The sequence below is a fragment of the Euprymna scolopes genome, chromosome 31 (assembly GCF_053919585.1).
Source record: "Euprymna scolopes isolate OS-2025 chromosome 31, ASM5391958v1, whole genome shotgun sequence".
In the NCBI taxonomy this organism is placed as follows: domain Eukaryota; kingdom Metazoa; phylum Mollusca; class Cephalopoda; order Sepiida; family Sepiolidae; genus Euprymna; species Euprymna scolopes.
This window is the reverse complement of record NC_136512.1, coordinates 13,835,129-13,860,320: the sequence shown is the minus strand read 5'-3', so window position 1 is coordinate 13,860,320 and position 25,192 is coordinate 13,835,129. Positions and strand designations below refer to the sequence as shown.

General features: G+C 35.7%; 1 protein-coding gene across 1 annotated transcript in view; it reads right to left on the bottom strand.

Annotated features, from left to right (window-relative positions):
* Window positions 1-24,755, bottom strand: part of LOC145255628 (synaptosomal-associated protein 29-like) — a 30,195-nt gene extending 5,440 nt beyond the window's left edge. Inside the window, exon 1 of the mRNA XM_080114155.1 lies at window positions 24,345-24,755. Within this exon, the coding sequence (XP_079970281.1) occupies window positions 24,345-24,593 (249 nt within the window). The 5' untranslated portion in view covers window positions 24,594-24,755. The remainder of the gene's footprint in view (window positions 1-24,344) is intronic.
* Window positions 24,756-25,192: the final 437 nt, after the last annotated feature.

Below are 25,192 nucleotides of genomic sequence, written 5' to 3'. Positions count from 1 at the left end.
TGAACAAGAAATTCCAGTTTAAGAGAAAAAACAAAATTAAATTAAAAATGGAAATGCGTGTTTGGATTCTTTGAATTCCAATTCTCATCTTAAATATTTTTTTCGCAAATGTTTCCATCAATGTAACCTCCAACCTTCTTCAGATTTATCTTGTTATACTCTGGAATCTTCATGGAATTTCGAATGGAACCTTTTATATAATCCACAGGGGTAGCATGCTCTCATTCTGTCAGCCATGACTGGATAGAAGTCCTAAGTAATTTGTTACTGTATTTTTAAGAGTCTCCTGCATGTAGGATTGAACCTTCAACCTCCAGAAACGAGATCTTCAAGTGTAAACGTCAATTACTCAAAATGAAACAGGATGAAGAAACCAAATCTGCACCACTCCTTGTTGTCGTCCAATAAGTAGATTTAACAATTTGAACATTTAAAGATTGTGGACCAAAAAAACGAGGCAAAGTAGATAGCATGAGTGCAGCTGCGTTGCTCTGTCAACTGCATCCTATCATCATCCTTGTCATATTTTTAAAAATTTATTTCATGTTCTTTTTTTGATTGTCCAGAAGTCAATGGTTTTTTTTTTTTTATTTTAATGTGTTTGGAGGGGGGGGGGGAGACTGTCAAAATGGGGGATTTTTTTTTTTTTAAAATTAATTTCATCCATACATACCTGAATTTTTTTTTAGATGAGGATTGGTTATTTGTATTATTCAGACTTGTGTTCCCATCTTGAGTGCTATTTTCACAACGTTTCGGTCGATGTAACCTTTGACCTTCTTCAGGTGTATCTTGTCGGACTCGGGAATGTTTCTGTCGAAGTTAGAAATTTGGACAGAATTTGAATGGAACCCTTTATTTACTTCACGGAGGTAGCATGTTCTTGTTCCATCAGCCATGACTGGATAGCGGTCCCAAATAATGACGCCACTCAAGATGAGAACATTGAAGAATCCAAATAACACGAATTTCAACCTTTCTTTATTATTCTTTCATTCTTTTTATTTAGCGGGGTTTTGTGCCATATGAACTTAGGATTAGTTCAGAGTTAGTGGTAGGATAAGTGCTCTTTTGTGGGGGGAAGGAAGACTGCGAATAGGGAATGAATGTTGATAAACCAGAATTAATTGGCATATTTACAAAATATTAGAAACAAAATAAAGGCGAAGAACTAGTCGGAAGCTGAAGAGGGAGGCGGTGATGTTTTTTATTCAAAAACGGATACAAATTAGAAATCTACGAAAGTAAACTGTCAAATGGGTCAGAATTTGCAAATATCCCACAAACTGTTAGACTTCGGAACTTTTTTGCTGTCTCCTGCTTCCCTGATTGTACTAACTTGCAGAAATTTAAATGTAATGTGAACAGACATCTTGCTGCACAACTCCCTACATAGTATCCCTGTAGGATATTGTGGAAGTGGCAATCTGTCTTGAGGTAAAAAAAAAAAAAAAAAAAAAAAAGGAAAAAAGACAAAGGAAAAAGAATAAAAAGGAAAAAAGAAAAAAGAAAAAGGAAAAAAGGAAAAAAGGAAAAAAGAAAAAGGAAAGAAGAAAAAGGAAAGAAGAAAAAAGGAAAGAAGAAAAAAGGAAAGAAGAAAAAAGGAAAGAAGAAAAAAGGAAAGAAGAAAAAAGGAAAGAAAAAAAGAAAGAAAAAAGGAAAGAAAAAAGGAAAGAAAAAAGGAAAGAAAAAAGGAAAGAAAAAAGGAAAGAAGAAAAAAGGAAAGAAAAAAGGAAAGAAGAAAAAAGGAAAGAAGAAAAAAGGAAAGAAAAAAGGAAAAGGAAAAAAGGAAAAGAAGAAAGGAAAAAAGAAAAGGAAAAAAGAAAAGGAAAAAAAAAAAAGGAAAAACGAAAGAATTGTTGCCATAATTTGTCTTCTGCATGTCTCGTAATTTATTGGCGAAACTTGGAAATCTCTATTAACTCCTTAGATGACGATTCTTGATTTCTATTGGAATTTTTCAAAGCAACATCACGCAAGCAACGTGAAATATAATTTTCAAATGTTCATACTTACTTGCCTCCATGAAAGAGAAAAGTTAGAAACAAGATCGGTCTTTAATGTAGTGGAGGGAATTAAACCATGTATAAACATTTTCATGTCCACATATATATATATATATATATATATATCTCATTCAAACACTACCGTGTTTGAATATATGGTTAAGTGGCAGTTTCAGTCATTTAGAACTGCTTTAAAGCTTCACCGCTCACTCATTTTTCAACCAAATTTCAAACAATTATTACAGTTTATAGATCACCTTCTCAACTATATTGTGAAAAAGAAATTTTCAATTTTCGTTGATAAAACAAAAATTATGATTAATTTTCTGATGTTCGAAATCATAAAAATATGTAAGGAGGTGAGCAATGTTTTTTATGACTGGTTTCCATAAGAACCACGTCGCTTCAGCGACTACTGTTGCTACTAATTCAGAAAAGAGAAGTAACAAGTGAAACAGAAAGAATGAAAGCATGAAAGGGAGATAATTGGGGGGATTTTATTGAAAGCAGACGAGTGCCATACATTGTTATTGCATATGTGTTTATGGGGGCAAAAAAATAAGACTGAAATTAAACAAAGAACAAGTGAATTTATTGGAAGCCTGGAAGAATCATGGACTACAATAGAAAAATGCGAGCATGAAAAGTAATATGGTTAAGCTTAAACATGGCAAAGTAAAGGACTAGTTGTTAAAACTGGAAAAGAAAAGGACAAGATATTCTCATAAAAAATAATAAATTTATAACTTAAAATATTACAGCATTCAGAATTTTTTTTTTAAATTCAATTTATAACATTATATAATCAATTCTTAATATATATATATATATATATATATATATATATATATATATATATAACACCCAGTACAGACATAAATCCTTCAGATATTCGTGCAACAGTGATTTCCTAGAATAGAATAAAGCATCAGACAGTGTATGAAGTAATAATATGTTTGGATTAAACAGGAAAGGAAAACCAGAGGTTTTAAATGAGACGCCCCTAAAGTTGATATTGACCAAATTTTGTTGGCTTGTGTCAACTTATCTTCTTAAAATGCGGATGCTCAGGAATGTAAACAAGAATACGAGTTTCATAATACATTGTTTGGAAGCAAAATAGATAGGAAATGAACCGAAATGCTTGTTTAGTCACAAGAATTCTACTTTATGAAAAATTCAAGTGAATGTTGCGTGCAAATTTTTTACCAATTGGGACTGGGTGCAAATTTTCTACCAATTAGGATTGGGTGCAAATTTTCTACCAATTGGGACTGGGTGCAAAGTTTTTACCAATTGGGACTGGGTGCAAAGTTTTTTACCAATTGGGACTGGGTGCAAATTTTTTACCAATTGAAACTGGGTGCAAATTTTTTACCCCCCTTGACTTCTTTTGTTTCAGTTCAAACATGGTTTCCATAAGGAGACATCATTGCAGAAACAAGCCTGATGTCTTCTGCTCCATATGTGGGTGCTACACACTCAATCGTCAGAGACGTAACATATTCTTGTTCGTTAAGCGTACCTACAAGGCATATTTTGAATTTCATCTTGGTGATTAAGACAAGCAATGGGCTCCTCATGTTGTGTGCCACAATTTTGAGGAAAACACAAAGAGCTGCCTTTTGGAGTTCCAATAATTTGGTGTGAACCCACCAACCATGTAACTGACTGTTATTTCTACATCAGGTGTGGGGAAGAAAAACCGACACAACATTATATCCGAACATTCCCTTGGCTATTCAGCCTGCTCCACAATCTAAAGAAGTTCCTGTTCCAGTTTTCAAAGGCTTGAATTCAATGGATGATAAAGACATTGGACATGATACAAACGAGCAAGAAAGTTCTGACAGTGAATTGGCACAAAAGTGTTCATTGTCGGAGGAGTGTTCTCCAGATACTGAACCTTTTTCGTCGTCCCCCAGCCTCTTCCCCGGGATGAACTGAATGATTTAGTGTGGGATTTGGGTTTTTCAAAGAAAGCAGCAGATGTTTTGGCATCAAGATTACAAGGCAGAAGTCTTGTTGATCACTCTATTAAAGTTTCATATTTCACAAATTGTGACCAGTTTTTTGTGACGTTCTTTTCAGAAGACAGACAGTTTGTTTACTGCCATGACACCCCCAGGGCTTCTCAAAGAACTAGGTGTAACTTAATGTAGTCCTGCTGAATTGAGACTCTTTAGACAATTCAAAACGCAGTCTAAAGTGTGTTCATTTACATAATTGCAATGTTTATGGAGCAGTACCTGTCGATCACTCAGTGCATTTGCGGGAAGACTATGATGATATGAGAATGGTCATAGACATTAAAGTATCATGAGCACAATCGGATTATTTGTGTAGACTTAAAGATGGTCAACTTCTCAGCCAACAGAAAGGTTTCACCAAGTTTCCATGTTTCCTCTGTATGTTGGACAATCGAGCACGAGACAGACATTATGTCGAGAAGAACCAGCCTATTTGTGATACCCTTGAAGCAGGCATGCCAAATATCATCAAAAGACCCAATTGTAAACAGAGATAAGATCATCTTTCCTCCTCTTTACATCAAATTAGGTTTGATGAAGCAATTTGTCAAGGCACTAGAAAACGAAGGTGAAGGTTTCAAACACATCACAGCTTTACCAGGGTTATCATTTGAGAAGATCAAAGCAGGTGTGTTTGATGTCCCACAGATTCAAACCCTAGTTCATGATGATCAGTTTGTTGCTTAGATGACCGCTTTAGAGAAGGCAGCATGTTTATCCTTTGTGGCAGTCATTCAAAACTTCCTTAGAAACAATAAGACAGTGAACGCAGTCATTCAAAACTTCCTTGGAAACAATAAGGCAGTGAACGCAGTCATTCAAAACTTCCTTAGAAACAATAAGGCAGTGAACGCAGTCATTCAAAACTTCCTTGGAAACAATAAGACCATGAACGCAGTCATTCAAAACTTCCTTGGAAACAATAAGGCAGTGAACGCAGTCATTCAAAACTTCCTTGGAAATAATAAGACCATGAACGCAGTCATTCAAAACTTCCTTGGACACAATAAGGCAGTGAATGCAGTCATTCAAAACTTCCTTGGAAACAATAAGACAGTGAACGCAGTCATTCAAAACTTCCTTGGAAACAATAAGACAGTGAACGCAGTCAGGCAGTGAACGCAGTCATTCAAAACTTCCTTGGAAACAATAAGGCAGTGAACGCAGTCATTCAAAACTTCCTTGGAAACAATAAGGCAGTGAACGCAGTCATTCAAAACTTCCTTGGAAACAATAAGACCATGAACGCAGTCATTCAAAACTTCCTTGGAAACAATAAGACCATGAACGCAGTCATTTAAAACTTCCTTGGAAACAATAAGGCAGTGAACGCAGTCATTCAAAACTTCCTTGGAAACAATAAGACAGTGAACGCAGTCATTCAAAACTTCCTTGGAAACAATAAGGCAGTGAACGCAGTCATTCAAAACTTCCTTGGAAACAATAAGGCAGTGAACGCAGTCATTCAAAACTTCCTTGGAAACAATAAGACCATAAACTTGAGAACAGAATTCTCGTTTTTCATGACCTCAGATGCAACATGAGCATCAAGTTTCATTTTTTGAACAGCCACCTTGATAAGTTTCCTGACAACCTGGGGTCTGTGAGTGATGAACAAGGAGAACGATTCCACCAAGACCAAGATCAAGATCATGGAAGAAAGCTACCAAGGCAACTGAAACAAAAGTATGAAGGCTGACTACTGCTGGAGCATTAAACAAGATTGCCGAGATGAAGTGTACAAACGCAGAAGTTACAAACGTAAATTCCTTCTTTAATAAAATACTCATTCAGATAGAAACTGATGTTTGCTGAGAAACACTATCAGAAAATATGGCACAACCAATAATAGTGTAATATACTTTATAATCACATTTTAATGTTTTGTTTCTATTGCCTTAATATACATAAATGACTTTCTTGCCGCTTTAAGATTCAATTGAACAAAAGAATTGCGGCTGATATTAAAATTTCCTATAATAACGAAAAATAAAAAATGTAAATAAAAATGCCAAATAGCATAAAATCTGAAGTTTCCAGGCAAAAACCGACTTCAGATTTGAAATCTAAACACTCAAATTTAAAAAAAAAAATTTTTTATTACGTTTTGACCCCAAACAAGGCAAATTGCCACTTTGATGTAGGGGGCTACTATCAGGGACCTAGGCTACAGGGGTACTATGTGAGGAGCTGGGCAGCAAGATGTCGGTTTACGTTACACTTGAACTTCCTGTATGTCAGTACAGTTGGGGAAGCAGGAACCTGGAAGAGAATTCCAAAGTCTAGCGATTCTGGGGAAGAAACTACTGGAGTAGAAGGCTCTCTTACATCTAGGGATTTCTACTGTGAAAGGGTGGGATTTAGCTGCTTGTCGGAGGTATTTACGTCGAGGGGGTACCAGTGCTTGCAGTTCGTCAGAGCATTCACTGTTAAAGTACTTGTAGAACAAGCAGAGGGATGCTACATTTCGTCGATGGGACAGAGGCTGAAGCTTAGATGACAGTTCAGGACCTATTAGGTTGGCGATTCTCTTTTGAACCTTGTCTAGGAGCGAGAGACTAGTAGCAGATGCAGTAGCTCAAATATGGCAACAATACTCCATACATGGGCGAATGGTGGCCTTATAAAGGTACAGGATATTTTCGGGTGTTAGTAGCTTTCTAACACGGTAGAGAGAACCTACCTTCTTTGTAGCGGCCCTGGCAATGCTCTCAATGTAATTATTCGAACTCATGTTTCCTGTGAACGTTAGGCCAAGGAGTTTAAAAGATGTACTCTCAGATAAAGAGTCTTTGACCATTGCTATTGGTGGTAGAGAAGGTTTCTTGTAATTATTGAAGGAAACAAGTTTAGTCTTGGCAGCATTGAATGTGACCATCCATTTTTGTCCCCATTCCACTACAGATTGAAGGTCATCCTCTAGTGTTTCTGCCATTTCTTTAGATATGTGTTCATTTGTTTTCCTGTTGTGTCAGTTATAGAGTGTGGTGTCATCAGCATATATACCCATCTCACAGACAATTTTGTCAGGGAGGTCATTTATGAATATTAGGAATAATAGGTCCAAGGATAGACCCTTGAGGCACTCCTGCATTTATATCATATTGTTTAGATCAGGGGTTCTCAACCGGGGTCCACATGGACCCTAGGGGTTCATGGAATATTTCTGGGGGGGGGGGTCCACAGGCAAAACATAAAATGGGGTTCCGCAACGATATTTTGGTGGCCCATGAAGAAAACCAACTCAGAATAGTTTTTATTGTTAAATATTTAATTTCTACTGTAATTTTGTATAGTTTTTTTTTTTCAATCATTCAAGTTATTTTAACTATAATATTTCTATTTTCCAGGTTTACCCCATTAAATTAGTTTTCATTTAAAAATAAAGCTTAATTATATAATATTTCTTTGATTATTAAGACCTCAAAATTTATATGAGTGAAAAATAGAAGATAGTCTTATGACCAATTGTTATGAAGGGGTCCACCAAGATAAAAAGAAGGGAAAAGGGGTCCACGAGTAAAAAATGGTTGAGAACCACTGGTTTAGATGTATGACTATATCTAAATTGACTACAGGAAGGTCTTTTTTAATGCAATAAAATGAGCGGTACAGGGTGTAATTAAAATTTTTTATTTTACTGAGAAGTTAGACACAAGGTCATCAAAAGTGTGGGTATGGAGTGAGAGTCGTAGGTCATTTTTTCTATATCTTACTCTTAACTCGACGCATTTTAACCAATTAGCACGAGCATTGTTAGTTTTATTCTTTCATCATATACCCATCAATTCCACTTCAGATAGCAGCAACAGGTCTCAGTTAATGATTTCAAATCAATTCTTAATTCTTGATGCTGATTGATGCAAGCATTTAACTTGCTTTCTAGCTTGTCCAATCAGAGGTAGTCTTTCAGAGGAGCTGAGTATTTGACAAAAGATTATAAAAGAGTTAACACGCTGTTTACTTTTGCTTGGCCAGGAAACGCCATTACCAACAACTCATCACGTTGCGTGGAACAACCCCCAAACTCCTCTCTTGCAATACGATCCCCACCCCACCCCACCCCTCACTCCCAAGGTTGTTTGAGCCCTGGGTTTGATTTCAACAAGAAAACCAAGGATCCAACATGGCTCCATTTACACACACACACGAAATAAATATAACACACACATACAAGAAAAAAACTACTACTGTCCCAAATGACTATGGCCTTAATAGAGTCGAACGAGAAAAGATAACCAAGTATCAAGACCTCAACAATGATTTAAAGATGACATAGTTTCTGAAAGAGATAGACATTATACCGGTTGTGATAGGAGCAACAGGATTAACGGAAAAAAATCTTAAGTAGTACCTGGAAACAATCCCTGGAAGGCCAAGCTGTAATGAAATACAGACTGCAGCCATAAAGGGAACAACATCTATTCTAAAAAGAGCCCTCGGATATAAATCCAAATCCTAATGAAATCAAGAGTTAGCTCCGGGATGGAGTTAGCTCCCTTGGTCTCTTAAAAATTTATCAAGTAAAATAAATTTAAAAAAAAGAAAAAGAAAACTAGAATGCCTACTAGACACTAAAGTCTTTCTGTACAGAAATTTGTCAGAACAATCTGGCATGACAATACTTTCCCCTACAAGTAAACCCTTACCAAATATTCATAAGAAGATATTGCAGCGTAAATAAGATCTCCTCGGTATGACTAACAAACACTGGCTTTTACGAGGAATGGCACACTTTCTCCAAGTGATGTTACCTCGAGTAACAGCACGAAGCTGGATACTCAACCAGACTAGACGAATTCTTGTCCTGGAATCCGGTTAAACCAAGAGACCACAAGAAAGTTAGACTATATAAAATATTTAAATGATCAAATGGGGAGAGGAAAATAATGTTCTCAACTTCTTGTCTTTTTACATTACACTTGAACTTCTGCATGTCAGTACAGTCGGGGAAGCAAGAATCTGGAAGGGAATTCCAAAGTCTAGCAGTTCTGAGGAAGAAACTATTAGAATAGAAGGCTTTCTGGCATCTGGGGATCTCTACTTGTTTAGGGTGGGATTTGCTATTTGTCAGGTTTGTATTCGGGGGGGGGGGGGGGTATTTATGTCGAGTGTTTGAGATGTAAAAAATAACTGTAATAGAATATTTGAATATCTATGTATCTCATATAGAGATTAAGTGTTAACCCCCAGGAAGGGGTCTCCTTTGATTTCTGAGAAGTTTCGATTAAAGTAAAATGAAGCAAAGAAAATTGCACAAATGTACGTGCCTGCAAACCGCACACGGAAACGGCCTGATTTCAACACCTGCGTCTATTACAAAAATTCTGGTCTACGAACTATTTTTTCTTTTCTTAGAAACAGGACATTTGTTCTTCGTCTATATACGAACACTTTTCTCTCACCTGATAATGCGACATTTATTTTTTAAAGCTTTTATTAAGCTTTTATCACTTGAAACAGCAATCATTTTAAAAAGAGTTGTCTTTTATGTAGGGATCCATTTTTATGGCTCTAATTAATTTTGATATTTTTTTAACCCGTTATTTTTATTTTATTGTTGCTTTGGTTAAGAAATTGACCTTGCTTTGGTTAAGAAATTGACCTTGCTTTGGTTAAGAAATTGACCTTGCTTTGGTTAAGAAATTGACCTTGCTTTGGGACGCAAAAACAACACACATACATTTTTATTTATTTATTACATTTACACCCCAAACAAGGCACAGTGCCACTTTGATGTAGGGGGCTACTATCTGGGACATAAATTGCAGGGATACTATATAGGGAGTTGAGCAGCAAGATGTCTGCTAACATTACATTTGAACTTCTGCATGTCAGTACAGTCGGGGAAGCAGGAACCTGGAAGGGAATTCCAAAGTCTAGCAGTTCTGAGGAAGAAACTATTAGAATAGAAGGCTTTCTGGCATCTGGAGATTTCTACTGTGTAGGGGTGGGATTTTGCTGCTTGTCAGGTTTGTCAGGGGTATTTACGTCAAAGGGGTACAAGTGCTTGTAGTTCTTTGGAGCATCTACCATCACCATTACTTGTAAAACAGGCATAGGGATGCAACATTTTGTTGATGGGACAGAGGCTGGAGCCTAGCTGACAGTTTGGGACCTATCAGGTTGGCGACTCTTAAACCCTGTCCAGGAGTGTGACTAGTAGCAGATGCACCAGCCCAAATGTGACAACAATACTCCATACATGGGCAATTGTGGCCTTGTAGAAGTATAGATATTACTACAAGCTGAATGGAATTACATCATCATTATTATCGTCGTAGTCAGCAGCATTGGTGACAGTGACCATAGTGAGTGATAATGAGGAAGGAAGCTAAATTTTGATTGGTTGAATTATATATTTTTTTATTTTCTTGAAAAATACAACAAAAAAAAAAAAAATTAGGCATAAGGCCACTCAAAAATTGAGGAAGGGGATCTATGGTCATGCTCTTTACTGCATCTTTTGTTGGTCTATGCTGATCCTCGCTAGAGTTCTCATTCACCATAATACCATAAATACACCGGGAGTGGGGGGGGGGGCTACTTACGATTTCTGAATTAAATCCTTTTTTTTTTATAAATAAATAAATAAATTGTATATACAGTGGCACAAAAAAAAAAAACCCTGCACTTGTCATATTTTTTCAAAAACTGCAAATTTAAGCTAAATTGAATGTAACAGCTTTTTTCTGCTTCTTGGTGCAATCCAACAAAGTTTTCATAGGTGCTATTAGCAGTTGGTTCCTGCTCTTGTGCTTGTAAAGCATCATATCTGCTTTGCAGTTTGAATATGAATCTGTTTGATCTGATTGTCGTGTGACAATGTTGACCAGTTGTAGGGCAGTCTAGATGATTTACATAAATAGCACACGACGCCAACTGTGAACCTGAAGATCTGAGGCAGCTGATGGAAGACAGGAAACTCTGGAGAGGAAGAGTCACATTGGTCCGGGCAAGGAGCCAGTCATGATGATGAATATAACTGTTGAAACAACCTATACCTCATTTAATTCGCCTTTTTATTTCTCTACTAGCGGGGGTACCCGGCGTTGCCCGAGTGTTTGTTTCCGGGACCGGGGGGGGGGGGAGTTTTAAAAAATGTTATGGTAGGTAAGTAGGAAGGATCAAACCCGGAGTCATGAGTAAAAGTAGGAAAATAAAGTGTGAAAAAAAAAAAAAAAAAAAAAAAAAAAAAAACATCTGCAATGTTAACAGTTCGGCCACCAAGAAAAGTCCATTCCAGTTGTTTAGGAAAAAAAAACAAAAAAAAAAACAAAACAAAAAAACGACTACGGTAGGTCGGCGCGAACGTGAAAATATAATGTGAATTGTCCAGCACGCTAACCACTATGCCACAGAGCACTGCAGCTTAGTTTAGTGATTTTAAATAACTTCACATGAAACAACTATGAAGCCAAACCGGTGTTCTCTTCTCAACTGTTCCTTGTAAACGATCCCCAAACGGTGTTAAGTGGTGGCAGGGGGAGGAGGAATTTATTAGAGAGAAAATATTTTACCACTTCCATTGATCTTAACCGATTTTGGCCGTGACTTCTTAGCAGAAAAAGTATAGAAATCTAAGATTATCGAGGAATTTGAGAAATAATAAGCCTATAACACACCTCAGATATTGTTCTGCCGTTTGTGCATATTATATTTGCATGAAATATCTTGATTTTTAATGCTATTAAGGTCAAAATCCGATGGGAAAAAATGAGTTCATTTTATTTATATAGAGATAACTGAAGTATCATTTTTTTTTTGTTTTTTAATAAATAAATAAAATTTTATTAAAAAGTTGATTGCTGATTGGTTGATTTATTTTATCGAGCTTGTTGTGTTCTTGTTTTTATTTTCACCTTGGTTAACTATGTTAAACTTGCTTTAGGAAACTAAAGCAGCCGAAACACATTTTTAAAGATTGATAAAAATCGTATTGAATTACATTCTTGGGTCAACTTCATTATTTTATCCTTTTAGTGTGTCTTTATTGTTTCCTCTTATTTTTTTTTGATTTCATGTTACCCTAAAAGATAATTTTTTTTTTTTAACGACACCAAAATTATGTTAAGATAAAAAAATTAATAAAAGCTGAATGGAATTACATTTCTAGTAGAGGTAGGGAGTACTGGGTCGGGTCTTCAGATTTTGGTGGAGACCCCCTCAGATCAAAATATGCACTAAACCTAGGTAAGAATCGAAAAAATTTTGAAAAAAAAATCAAAATTCATCTGTTGGCGCCATTTTTTAGATTTTTAGGCTCCGGAGGCCCAAAAACGCCCATTTACCCATCTTTGCAAAAGAAGGGATAAGAAATAGCAGTTGAAACTTAGGTATTTTCACTTCTTTTGACTTGGTCAATGAATTAGGATAGGAATGACACAATGTATAGCTAAATTGAGTTTTATTTTAGCATATAAAAGTAATTTTTTAGTACAAAATCGGGATTTTAGCACAATTTTCACGGTGACTTACACCCTAGATGTCATTCATTTTGCGGAAAGAAATACCCTTAATCGTCCAGTGTTCCAAATCTGGTAAATTTTACATAAGAATGTTTCTTATAAAGCTTCATACAAAAATTGTAAGTGTTATTTAACTAGTTTCCCAAGGGGCTTGGGGACTAGTACTAGTAGAATCGAATGATTGATAACATTGCAGTGTTATCTGAGAAAGGAGTTGTTTTGTTTATTTGGTCAGTTCAAAATGAGACTCTGAAATGTAGAGTCTCCTTGCTATGTTATTTTTATCATAATCATAGCACACAGTTGAAATCTCCTTCTCCTTGGGTCCATTCATATTTTTATTTGGGTCCATTTTGAATATCCTGACACAGTTATATTTCTCTTTCAGGATTGTATTGAAGAGTCAGCCGGTAGAATGAGTAGTGTTGCAGAGCAGTTCACAACTTTCTCTTTTGGTGATGTTCTTCCTTCAGAATATGAAGTCATTGCTAAAATTCTTGAAGTCGCACCATCTGGACAACCAACTGAAGAGAAAGAGACTAGACTCAGAAAACAAGCTGTGTCAGATTGCGCCAAGGGATTAATGATAACCTGGTCGAAGGCGTTCTCCGCATCTAATGTTCTGTCTGCGAAATCGGTGAAGAAGATTCGCAAATCTTTGCAGTCATACTACAATGCTGTTACAACCAGCAAGAAGAAGAAAAGACGTGCAGAGATGGGGTTTAAGAAGTAACATTCCGAACTCTTCAACATCAAAGGCATGGCGGTAGATCCTGAGAATTTTGCTCCAGCGGAAAAGACATTCTACTATGATCAGTTGAAAATGAATCGAAATTGGGGAATCGACTTGACACAAGTAGACGAGGAGTTTGAAAAAGAGATGGAGGACATGCGACAAAAAGAAGCAGCTGAGGTAGAAATGATGGAGGATGAACTTTCATACATCATGGATGAGGTGGTTGACACACTCAACAGTACTACAGTAGGTAGTGAAAAGAACAGTCAAGAAGGAGTTAGCATGACTCGTTCAGGTCTGGTTCGAGTTCTTGTAGATTGCGCTGACGCTGCGTCACAAACAGACCGGTATCCACAAGAATTCCTCTGCCCACTAATGATGATGCCCTAAAAGCCATCACTTGCATTCCACGAGTTGCAGAGGAAATGGTTGAGCTACCTTTAATCCTGAATGTGAATCAGATGTGTGTGGTGTTGTGGACAGTAAAGGGGGTGCCAACATGGTTTCTGGGGTACTGTACTAAAATCCTAGACAACCAGAAATACGAAATTGAACATTTGGAGCGTGTTTATGAAAGGAAGAACTTAAAATGGAGGTACCCAAACCCAGATGATAAGCAAACTATCGATGCAGATCAAATTGTCGAATGCGAAATCAACGGAGACTGGGATGTTCTTTCGGACCAAAACATGCAATTCACACTGCACAACCACAAAGAGATTGCAGCCAAGTTTGATGGATTATTGTAGTGCTTGTAGTGTATATCTGAGTCACTTTTGTTAAGTCTGTTAAGCACTTGGAAATCATAAAAGGACGGGATTATGTTGATTTCGGCCTATTTTCAGCAATTTTAGGTCCAATTACGCCAAATTCACCCCTAAAATTGCCCTTAAAGACCCCAAGACCTGTCAATAATCATGGTTCTCTGCCTTATATGTGTGTCTGAAGTCATTCATATCCATTGGGAATGAACAAGGATCGATTAAGTGACCGAGAACAGGATTTTGGCAATTTCGTCCTATTTTTGGCAATTTTGGGTCAAAATTTGGTCTATTTCTCTTCAAAAAAGGCCCCAAAAGATCTGAGACCTGTATATAATCGTACTCCAATGTCTATTTTAGGTATCTACAGCAATATATACCTTTATAAAGGTGGACGAGGATAATTTATGTGACCCAAGATGGTTTTTGTGATTTTTGCCTGTTTTTCGGCCAATTTTGGCCATTTTTTGACCGAAATTGACCAAGAATACCACAAAACCTGTTTAAATACATGACCCTGTGTCATTTGAAACTATTTATATCCATTAATGGGCATTGGAGATACACAAGAAGCAAAATTATGCCTTGAAATCACTCATATTGACATTTCGGACATATATTTCTTGAAAAACCAGCCCCAGATCTAAAAAATGCCGCCAACAGATGAAAAAAATTTTTTTTTCAAATTTTTTTTCGATTTTGACCTAGATACACCTTATATTTTGATTTGAGGGGGTCCCCACCAGATTTTGAAGATGTGACCTTTTTTCAACCCAGTACTCCCTACCTCTATTTCTACGCCTATTCTCATCGTTAACATCGTTGATGACAGTGACTATAGAAGAGCGATAATGGGGAAGAAAGCTAAGCCTTGATTGGTTGATTTATTTTACTGAGCCTGTTGTGTTTTATATCTCGTATTATGAACTCTTTTCTATTTCCTATTCATAGTGTTATGTACCTATTTACTATGCCTCCCCACGGGGCAGAGTTAGACACCAGGGTCGTTTTTTAACGTGGAGAAAAGGTACAAAAATAAAAATTGTCTCAGTCGTAAAGGATTTCTCCTCCACCGAAAGAGAACCAGAAATAGAAGTGCAGCAGCTGAAGAACAGATACTACACTTTGATCTTGTCCCGAAGGCCAAGTGGGTGTGTATATGTATTAGTGATGGGATGATTAATTGAAATCAAAAAGGGGGAAAAAAAAAGAATCATAAATTTTGGGGATATCAGGATCAAAATCGGAAAAATTTGTGTCTATTTTCCCATGCCAAAACGATTCCTATAATTGTCTTTTTTATTTGATTTTGTTTAAAAGTACAACTGGTAGTAACGATAAACTAATAAATATTTATTGATTTTAAACCACCAGTAAAACTAAAATTTATAGATCACCCCCCCCCTCCTCTCAACATACACACACAAGTGCATTTTTTATGTTTAGGAAAATATCTGCACATTTAGCATGCGTTTTTACAGTAATTGGGGAAAAATGACTAACTTTATCGTTAAATATTTAGAGATTTATAAAGAATCGGAATTGGCAATTGTATCAGAATCGGAAATTTAGTACGGAGTCGGTAATCGTATCAGAGTCGGGGAAAATATAGGCATTGTCACATCACTAGGTGGGTGGGTGGGGTGGAAGGCTTTGCCCAGGCAAAAAAAAGTATTTGGGTGCGATCAGCTAGAATCAAAACCAAAACTGTAGCATTCAAAACTGGTAACGTTACCACTGTACCAACGTGACATGCATATGAACCGATTAAAAATAAACTAAAATGTACAAAATGTTTAACGATTTTTTCTATTTTGACTCATTTTTGACCTTTTAAAACAATTTTAACCAGCTGAAGACCCATAAAAGAACGGCCCGTAAACAAGTCAATCATTTGCGGACTGTAGTGCCGCTCTGCGACTTAGTTTCAGAGGAGACAGAGTTTAAAACTATGGAGACAGACAGACATATAGCCGTTTATTTATATATATATATATATATATATATACACACACACACGTGTGTCTTGTATGTGTATTGTCTAGTGGTATAAAATGTTCTTCATTGTATATATGTAAAATGTTTGTTGTGTGTGCATCCACTTCTTCACAAATGCACATAGTTAACAAACATGACACATACATTTATAAACAGTTTTTCTTACAATCAAACGATAACAATATGTCTGCTTGTCTCAGACCAAAGGAATCACATACCTTCTTATTTGTCCAAACTCATAAAATAACACTGTAACAACAAGTTCTATACATGGGTTTTATTTGTCTTATAGATTTCCTTGTAAAAGTTTTGGCACACTGAGTCTCTTTCTACATTTTCCTGGTTCTCTGTCTGCTTCCAACAAAGGCATCCGCATGTCTGCACACTAACACATTTCTCGCCAACTCGCCAGCTTTATCTCTGCTAACTATTACATCAGCAAACCCCAACCACGTGTTCAAGGACACAAAACAGGTGATCTTTCACGTGAACCTAAATTTGTTTACTTCTAACCAAATTCCAAATCTATTTTAAGATTCTTAAATCGACTTTGTTTTTATAATTTCTGACTAAACATCTGAAGCTGTAAATACAAATTTTCCAAAATATAATTGTCTCTTTTTTCTAATAATAATAATAATAATAATTGACCAGGTTATTTGGAATTGTCCGGTCGATATCTAACGACAGGACATTTATTTAACAACACGGAGACTTTCTAACGTTTTGTCTTCGCCTTTTCTCATGGACGTATTCTTTCACTAACCCCATGTAATGTAATTAATGTAACAAACACACGCATATCTACATATATACATGAATACAAACACACTTCTACACACACACATACACAAACACACACGCACTTCTATATGCATGCACACACCCACATACATACATGGATATGACCCGACTTCCATACCTGCGTACTCTACAAACATTCTCATATATTAACCCTTTTTTCCTTTGCTTAAAAATAGGACATTCACCCTACTCTTCGCATATGATATCTTTATCTCTCCTGTACTGACACGATATTTATTTAACACCACATGGACTTTCTAACCTTTTTGTCTTCATCTATACTTACGGACATGTTCATTTAAAAAAATAAGTTTTTTTTACAAAGAAGTCATCACATATCAAAAGAATAAAGGTTAATGTGTGTACGGCAGTCATTGAGACAATAGCGTATCATTAGCAGTGACAATTTGGTATCATTTGATCGCTTAAAAGGACGGTTCAACAAGACTTTGTTTATTGATTACTGTACACACAATAAACCTTATCCCTGAGTGGCTTCTGGGCCTTGATAAGTGGTGACCTCCATGTAAAAAAAAAAAAAAGAAAAAAAATCGTTAGGACTTGAAGACGACAATATTGTAGTCAGCTGGAAAGCAAACCAGCGGAACAAAGTTCCACATGTGGGCAGGCTTTGTTCATGGAATCAGCATTTAGGTTTAGGCACCGATAGAGAGTGGGGGAAAATTATTGATAGTGGTTTTGGCTAGACGAGTATTTTTTCCTGAAAGATTGGAAAGGGAGGATCATAAGATTGAAGCTCAGTTGAGCACTTGCCATGAAAATAACAATAGAGCAGAGACAAGCTTACAACATCTCTTCTGTGGGAAAGAGGTTGCAGTAAGGAGGGTGTTGCCTACTAGGTTACAAAGTCGATTTTGAACTCTGTCAAGGCAAGATAAGTTGCTTTCAGCAGCTCCTGCCAAGATGTGGCAACAGTACTCCTCCATCCGAGATGTGACAACAGTACTCCATCGTAGCACGTACTTGACTCATACAGATAGAGAATTGCATCAACAGTGAGAATCTACTAGAGGAATGATCCAACAATTTCTCCAGCAACATTGGCAACGGATTTGATGTATGCGCTCCATTTCAAATCAGGAGTGAATGTCAGACCTAGAAGCTTAGAGCCGTTCATTTCAATTGGGGCCAGAGCATTGAGGATGGAAAAAGAGAAACTTGGTTTTGGATGCATTAAAATTAACCAGCCACCTTTTTCCTATTGTACGACGTGCTCAAGATCAGATTCTTCTCCAACTCGACTCATTAAAGTGGTTTTCAATATGAGAATAAGACTGCTTATCTTTACTAGGCATTCACCAAAATACCACATTTACTCTATGGACTTCTCAACTTAAAATATTCCCAATGATTTTAGTTAAAAAAATTTTTTTTTTTTATAGAAATCGCTCCAGACAAGGCATGAAGTCACTTGGTGAAAAGAGCTTAAAAAAAAAAAAAAAAAAAAAAAAAAAATGAAAAAATAAGTATTAGACAGATAGATTCCGACCCAGAAAACAGCAATTCTTCCCCCTTTGTCAGAAACATCGCTCATGGCATGTAGTGACTAAATGACAAAATAAGGTCAGCGAAAATTATGAGTCTGCCAAAAAGTAAACGCAAAGTCCACATCCTATTCTCCTTAAATTATTTACAAAAGATCCGTACAATTTAATTGAGAAAAGATGGGGAGTTATTTTGTTTTTTTACTAGGGGAAGAGAGGGTTATCGATCATCAAGGCCTGAAAGTCACTCGAGGATAAGGTTGAATGATGGTCAGGTGACCGGTGAGACAACTGTGATTATCGATAATGTTGGAAATTAGGTAGTAGTGATGGGACGATTCCGGCATCCCTTCCCCCATTCCGATACAATAACTAAATTCTCGATTCCGATTGTTTATAAATCGAAAAATGTTTAACAATAGAGTTGTTATTTTTTTTTCCCCCAATTACCGTCAAAACAAAAATATGCAGATATTTTCTGAAATGTAAAAATACACGTGTGTGGGCGGATGATAGATTTTACATTTTTTGTTAGTTTAAAATCAATAGATATTTATTATTTTATCATTACTGTCAGCAAAATCAAACAAAAAAGACAATTAAAAGAATCAGGCACAAATTTTTCTGATTCTGATACCTCCAAAAGTCCCGATTCTGATTAATCGTCCCAACAATATTAGGTAGAATTCAATTATTTAAGAGGATGGCTCAAGGAAAACTTGTTTACATTGGACTTGGAAATAACTATGTTACAGTCAGCGGGAAGCAGCCTCATGGTATTGTTTCCCACGGACGAGCAGTTCTAGGAAAGAAACTTTGCTCATGGAATTTACATTTAGTTTTAGGCAGATAGCTAACATAAGGGAAATTGTTAGCAGTTGTAGATAGACGAGTATCTGCTGCAAATGTTCTATAAGAGGGGGATCATAATTAGAAGCTCAGTGAACACCTGCCATGAAATATAATGATAGCGCAGAGATTGAGCCGTTACATTACTTCTGTGAAAAAATAGTAGAGTGGAGAAGAGGGTATCACTCACTAGATTTTGAAGTCAGTTTTAAACCCTGTCAATACAGGAAAAGGATATTCTTAGTAGCTCCTCCCCAGATGTGGCAACAGTACTTCATCTTAGGGCGTAGTTGACTCTTATACAAGTACAGGATTGTGTCAGGAGTGAGATATCTTCCAATCATTTTACCAGCAACATTAGCAACAGATCTGATGCAAGTCGAACAACAAAAACAAAATAGTATATACAGATTAGAACGACTCTCTGAACCTTTTCTTAGGGTAAACCGTCTATTGTTTTACGAGTTGATTAGAACCTTTAGTTTGATAGGCAGTAATTTGCATATCAATGAGGCTACACACCAAAATGAGGCCACATAAGGCTGGAAGTCAAGATGGCAAGGTGCCAGTTTGGGAGAACCAGACTGAACGGGTCGGAACTTAGAATGTCGTTCGAATGCGGACAAGAATCCAGTTTTTTTTTTTTTTTAATTATAGAACTTAAAGCAAGCAGACCAATCTCTAAAAGGGAGTGGGACTTACGTGGGAGCAAATGAATTAAGTGTGAACTTTTTGCAAGTGGACGGTGTTCTTCCAGGATACTACCCTTTAATCCTTATCTGAAAAAGGCATCTTGATTTTTTAGTAATGAAAATTAATGGTTATCAAACAACCATGACCACTTGGGTCAGTATTTGTTTATATATATATATATATATATATATATATATATATATATATAAACAAATACTGACCCAATGGGTCATGGTTGTTTGATAACCATTAATTTTCATTCCGTAGAATTTTAAAAGGCCTTATATATAAGAGAGACCTAATGTTGCCCAGGATTGAACGAGGATCAATGAATGCTCCACACTCCCAATACTCTTATTGTCAATGAAATCAGTGAAATCATCAATTTATCAACCAAATCAATCAATTGCCTGCTCTAGTCAGGAACTCATCACAGTGCACCAGAAGGAAGCTTTGCATGCTTCCTGCAGTCACTTAGTCCACATTACATTGTAGTCTATATTGCACTGAAGAGAACTGTTGATTTTATGAAATAATATTTATTTACTGACGTGAATTAGAGTTTAAAATGCAAAAGTTAACTTTGGTCAAAAGCGAGCTATTTCTTCTTTATCGGATTTCATTGATTATCAATTTTAGATACTTATCAGAGGCATTCTGATACAAAAACTGTTTAAGAACACTCTCAGGCATATAAAGTACATTTGTGTGAAATGTCAAAAACAATTGGCCCAACCATTTTGAAGTCTATAGGGAACGAACTCACACACACAAAGTGCCTTTTATATATCTATATATCTATAAAAGTGTGTGTGTGTGTGTGTGTGTGTGTGTGTGTGGACACTTCTCAACATATAAAAAAAAATTTCTTTTGATCTACAGACTTGAAATTTAATATATAGGATATTCAGACATGTGAAAAACTTTAATTGGTTTTCATCCAAAAGTCAAAATTGAAAAAATTGGTACTTGAGGGTCATCGGATTTTTATCTGTTTCGATCTCAGCTCAAGTTTTTTTTTTTTTTTTACTTACAAGAAGTGAACTGTTTAGTAAAAACCTAATACTCGCATGCACATGTCTCTGTTTCTTTCCGTTTTTTTTGTTTTTTTTATTTCATTTTTTAAAAAAGGAACTTAAGGTTATGTTTAATACCTACAATATTTCTGTTTATAATAAATACAAAACTTGCATTAATTAAAATATAATATTTATGCATATTTTATGACCGGGCAACGCCAGACAGCTTGCTAGTAAATATTATATACATATAATCTGCTTCCTGTTAATTTCAGTGTTATGTGACCAGTAATTTAAGAGTTTATCGGTTTATCGGTTAAATATTTACACACATGCATATATACATTTACTGTTTTATTTATATAGATTAGTGCATTTGGGTTTGTGTACACATAGATTCGAAAAAGTTGCCAAAAAAAACAAACATATAACAAATAAATGTTATCAAAGGCAAGATAAGTTACTTTTCTACCAAACTGGATATATTTTTTGTGTTTTTATTCAATGTAAAATGTTTATTCAGCTCGAAAAACATGCAGTGTTTACCAATGTATTGGAAAATTCAAAATGGCGTCCGACTCTCTCTTTAACATGGCGAGTTTGGGTAAAGGTGTTATAAATAATAAACTAGACAAAATACTATTAAAAAAACACCGAATATATGTCAACCTATGTCACGGTAATGTATATTGAGCAAATTTCTAACAGTATTTTATCTAGTTTATTATTTATAACACCTTTTCCCGAACTTACCGTGTTAAAGAGAGAGTCGGGCGCCATTTTGAATTTTCCAATACATCGGTAAACACTGTATGCTTTTCGAGCTGAATAAACATGTTACATTGAATAAAAACACGAAAAATATATCCAGTTTGGTAGAAAAGTAACTTATCTTTCCTTTGATAACATTTATTTGTTATATATTTGTTTTTTTGGCAAATTTTTCGAATCTATGTGTACAGTAATACAAACCCGCGCATTTTTACAATAGCCAAAACAAAAAAAAACCGAGAGGGAGTGAAAAATATACAAGAAATAAATGTTAAGGAAAAATAAATTACTCTTCTACCCATTGGGATTTTTAAAATGTGTATTTACTTTAAAAGAAAAGTAGTGCCAAGTCTGTTGAAGTAGAATGAAAAATAACAGATGGTTTCGTTACAGCTTTTTGTATCCTCGATAGTTGCTCAAAAATCGAAAATTAAACAATACTGATAGAACATTACATTTTCGTAATTGTTGATATTTATTGGATGGGTTTTTACAAGTGTTTTGTTTAATTTTCGATTTTGAACGATTATCGATGGTCCAAATGGCTATAACAAAACTCATTTATTTTTCGTTCTTAGACTTGACACTACTTTGTTTCAAAGTAAATAAACGCTTTAAAATAAGTTAAAACACAAAACTTATCCATGTAGGTAAAATAGTAACTTATCTTGCCTTTGGTAACATTTATTTGTAGTATATTTATTTTTTTCACTCCATTTTTATTTTGTTGGCTATTGTAAAAAAAAAAAAAATACCCACGGATTACAAAAATCAAAGTATTTCACTAAGCCAGAATACATTGTGATGTCATAATACCCCCCTCCTTCTTCTCTCTTTTATTTACAGCATTCGAGTTCTCTCGGCATTATATGTGCACGTTGACAAGCAAGCAAGATAACAACATCAAGGATCTATATGGCTTGTCTAGTAGACAACCCGTGACTCATCTAGTTAAAACGTCATACATAAAGGATCGGTCACTGTCATATCCGTCTACAGAGGCAAACGTTAAAGGTCACGGCAAAAGCAGAATGAGAAAAAATATTCTGTATAGGCATTAAAAATGGTTTTATGTCGCCGTTTTTCTTATATATTATTAAATGAGGAATCATTTTTATTTAAAATGCACTTAGTATTACGCACGTAAACAAGAGAAAAAAAGCATGCTTCAAATGCGTCAACATTGTAGTGAATAAGCGAAATCGCATGAGTCACTCATGCGATTTCGCAAAATAGCGACCGAATTTGACCTGATGTCATGCGACGCATGACATCAGGTCAAATTCGGTCGCTATTTTGTTTTGATTTCGCTGCTGCCACATTTTAAGCGTTTTTTTTTTCAAGTTTACATGTGCAATACTAAGTAGATTTTAAATTGTCATCATTTGTCATTTATTAACAACAACAAAACCATGATGTTGCTGAAATAATAACGTTATTATTTAGAAACCTATTTTTAACATGGGGAGGGTATTTTGTACCTATTCTGTACAACAATAGCCACCACCACCACCACTTATAACAAAGAATTAAATTGCTTAATACCTGGAAAACTACTTATTTGCAGAAAATTTAAATGCGATAATCGTTTTCAGCACACTCGAAAGCCCATAGAAAACAAGGTTTCGTGTTGGTCCACCACCACCACCACCACCAGGCCATAATCATCCATTTTATGTTGACCCCCCCTCCTCCCAACAAAAAAGGTGGCCATAAAGTGGCTGATCATTTTACGTTAAATTAATATAGAAAATTGATCCCACACTTTTTGAAACCATAATTTCTTTATAATATAATTTCCAACATATAATATATAAATTATATATTGGAAACTTTTTTTTTTTTTTTTACACAGTGGTCACCACTTATCAAGGCCCGGAAGCCACTCAGGGATAAGGGTTATTGCAAGTACATTACGTTAGTGTGGAGATTTGATGAAGTATTTACTTAAGGGGGTGGTTCAGGAACTATTTGTTTCCTGGAATTTTAAACATTATTTTCGTTTTCAGCACTCCCCCCCCCCCCCCGAAAACCTACAATAGTGTGTGTGTGGGGGGGGGTATGCGGCACCTTTACCAACAAATAGCACGATTAGGTAAAATGTATAAGCACCAAAACCATTTTTAATGCAAATACGTTTTTTTTTTTTCGCATTAGGGATGAGACGGGGGTCTAATCCCCTTAATGCAAGATGACGTAACATTTTGACGATTTGCATTGCTAAAATCGTTCTCAGGGCACTCGGAAACCCCTTAATTTCACCAAAACACCCGATTGGAGACAGGTGATTCTATAAAAATTACTAAAACATCTCATCTCTAGTTTAATAGATGACGTCATCATTTTCTAACGTCATCCACTGTGCATGGTTATCCCCCATTTCCCTGTTTTAAATGATAACATCACAAAACATTGCCGTTATCTAGTGTGTACGGACACAAACAAACAAGATAATAAAGTTATAAATATAGTGGGTTATCTTTACGATTCGTGTCCATACTTCACTTCCGGTTAGATAAATTCTATTTTTACTTGTAATTATTTTTTTGTACTGGATCATTTTTCGAAGTTATTGGAATTTATACAAATTTCGACATGACACGGAAGTACGTAATAATGTTTTCACCCGAAATGCGTTGGTTAAAAGCTCAAGAATCTACACAAACATCACACTTGGTTTTCTGTTTTGTTCAATCCCTCTTACCTCGGCTGTGGTGATGGCCATCTTTTCCGAATCGTAGATACTAGCGAGGGCGCGTTGTGTACTTTCCAACTGTCGGCTCTCGGAAGCTTCTATCTGGGCTAGCAAGTGTCGTCGCCGCTCCTCGGTGTTGGAGTAAGAGGCAGCTCCGCCCCCGGGCTGGCGTCGGGAACCCCTCAAAAACTCTTCGTCCATCTCATTGTCGACGAAGAAAGGGTTGCTGGAGTTAGAATTGTTCGAATACATCTTCATTCGCTGTAAACAATACAACGAGACAATTGAAGTAGCAGAGACAATCAAAGAAGAAGAAGAAAAAAAAAACAAGAAATGAAGAAGATGGACGGGAAAACAAACACGAAAAAAATCTGAAGAGGATTGTGACTTTTTGGTTTTTTAAAGACTGGAGAGCGACTTGAACGGATTATTCCCCCTTGGTACAATTTCGACGAATGATTACCTCCCTTGATTGCCTTTGCGACTACTTCTCGTTTGTGGCATACACGTTTAAGTTAATAAATTTGTAAAGATTTGATATGCATGTCGTCTTAACTTAGATGGCAGCGAATAATGTTGAAGAGCTAATTATTTTTGTTTCGATTCCAGCATATTAAAAAAAAAAAAAACTTTTGAAATCACTATTTGTTATTGGGTACAATATAATAATCAATAGATATTTTGCCCAATAATAAATATGAAATGTGCATAAAAAGAAAATATCATATTTAAGCATATTTTACGATTGGCGGCGCTGGACAGCCTGGTAGTATATATATATATATATATATATATATATATATATATATATATATATATATATATATATATATATATATATATATATATATGATTAC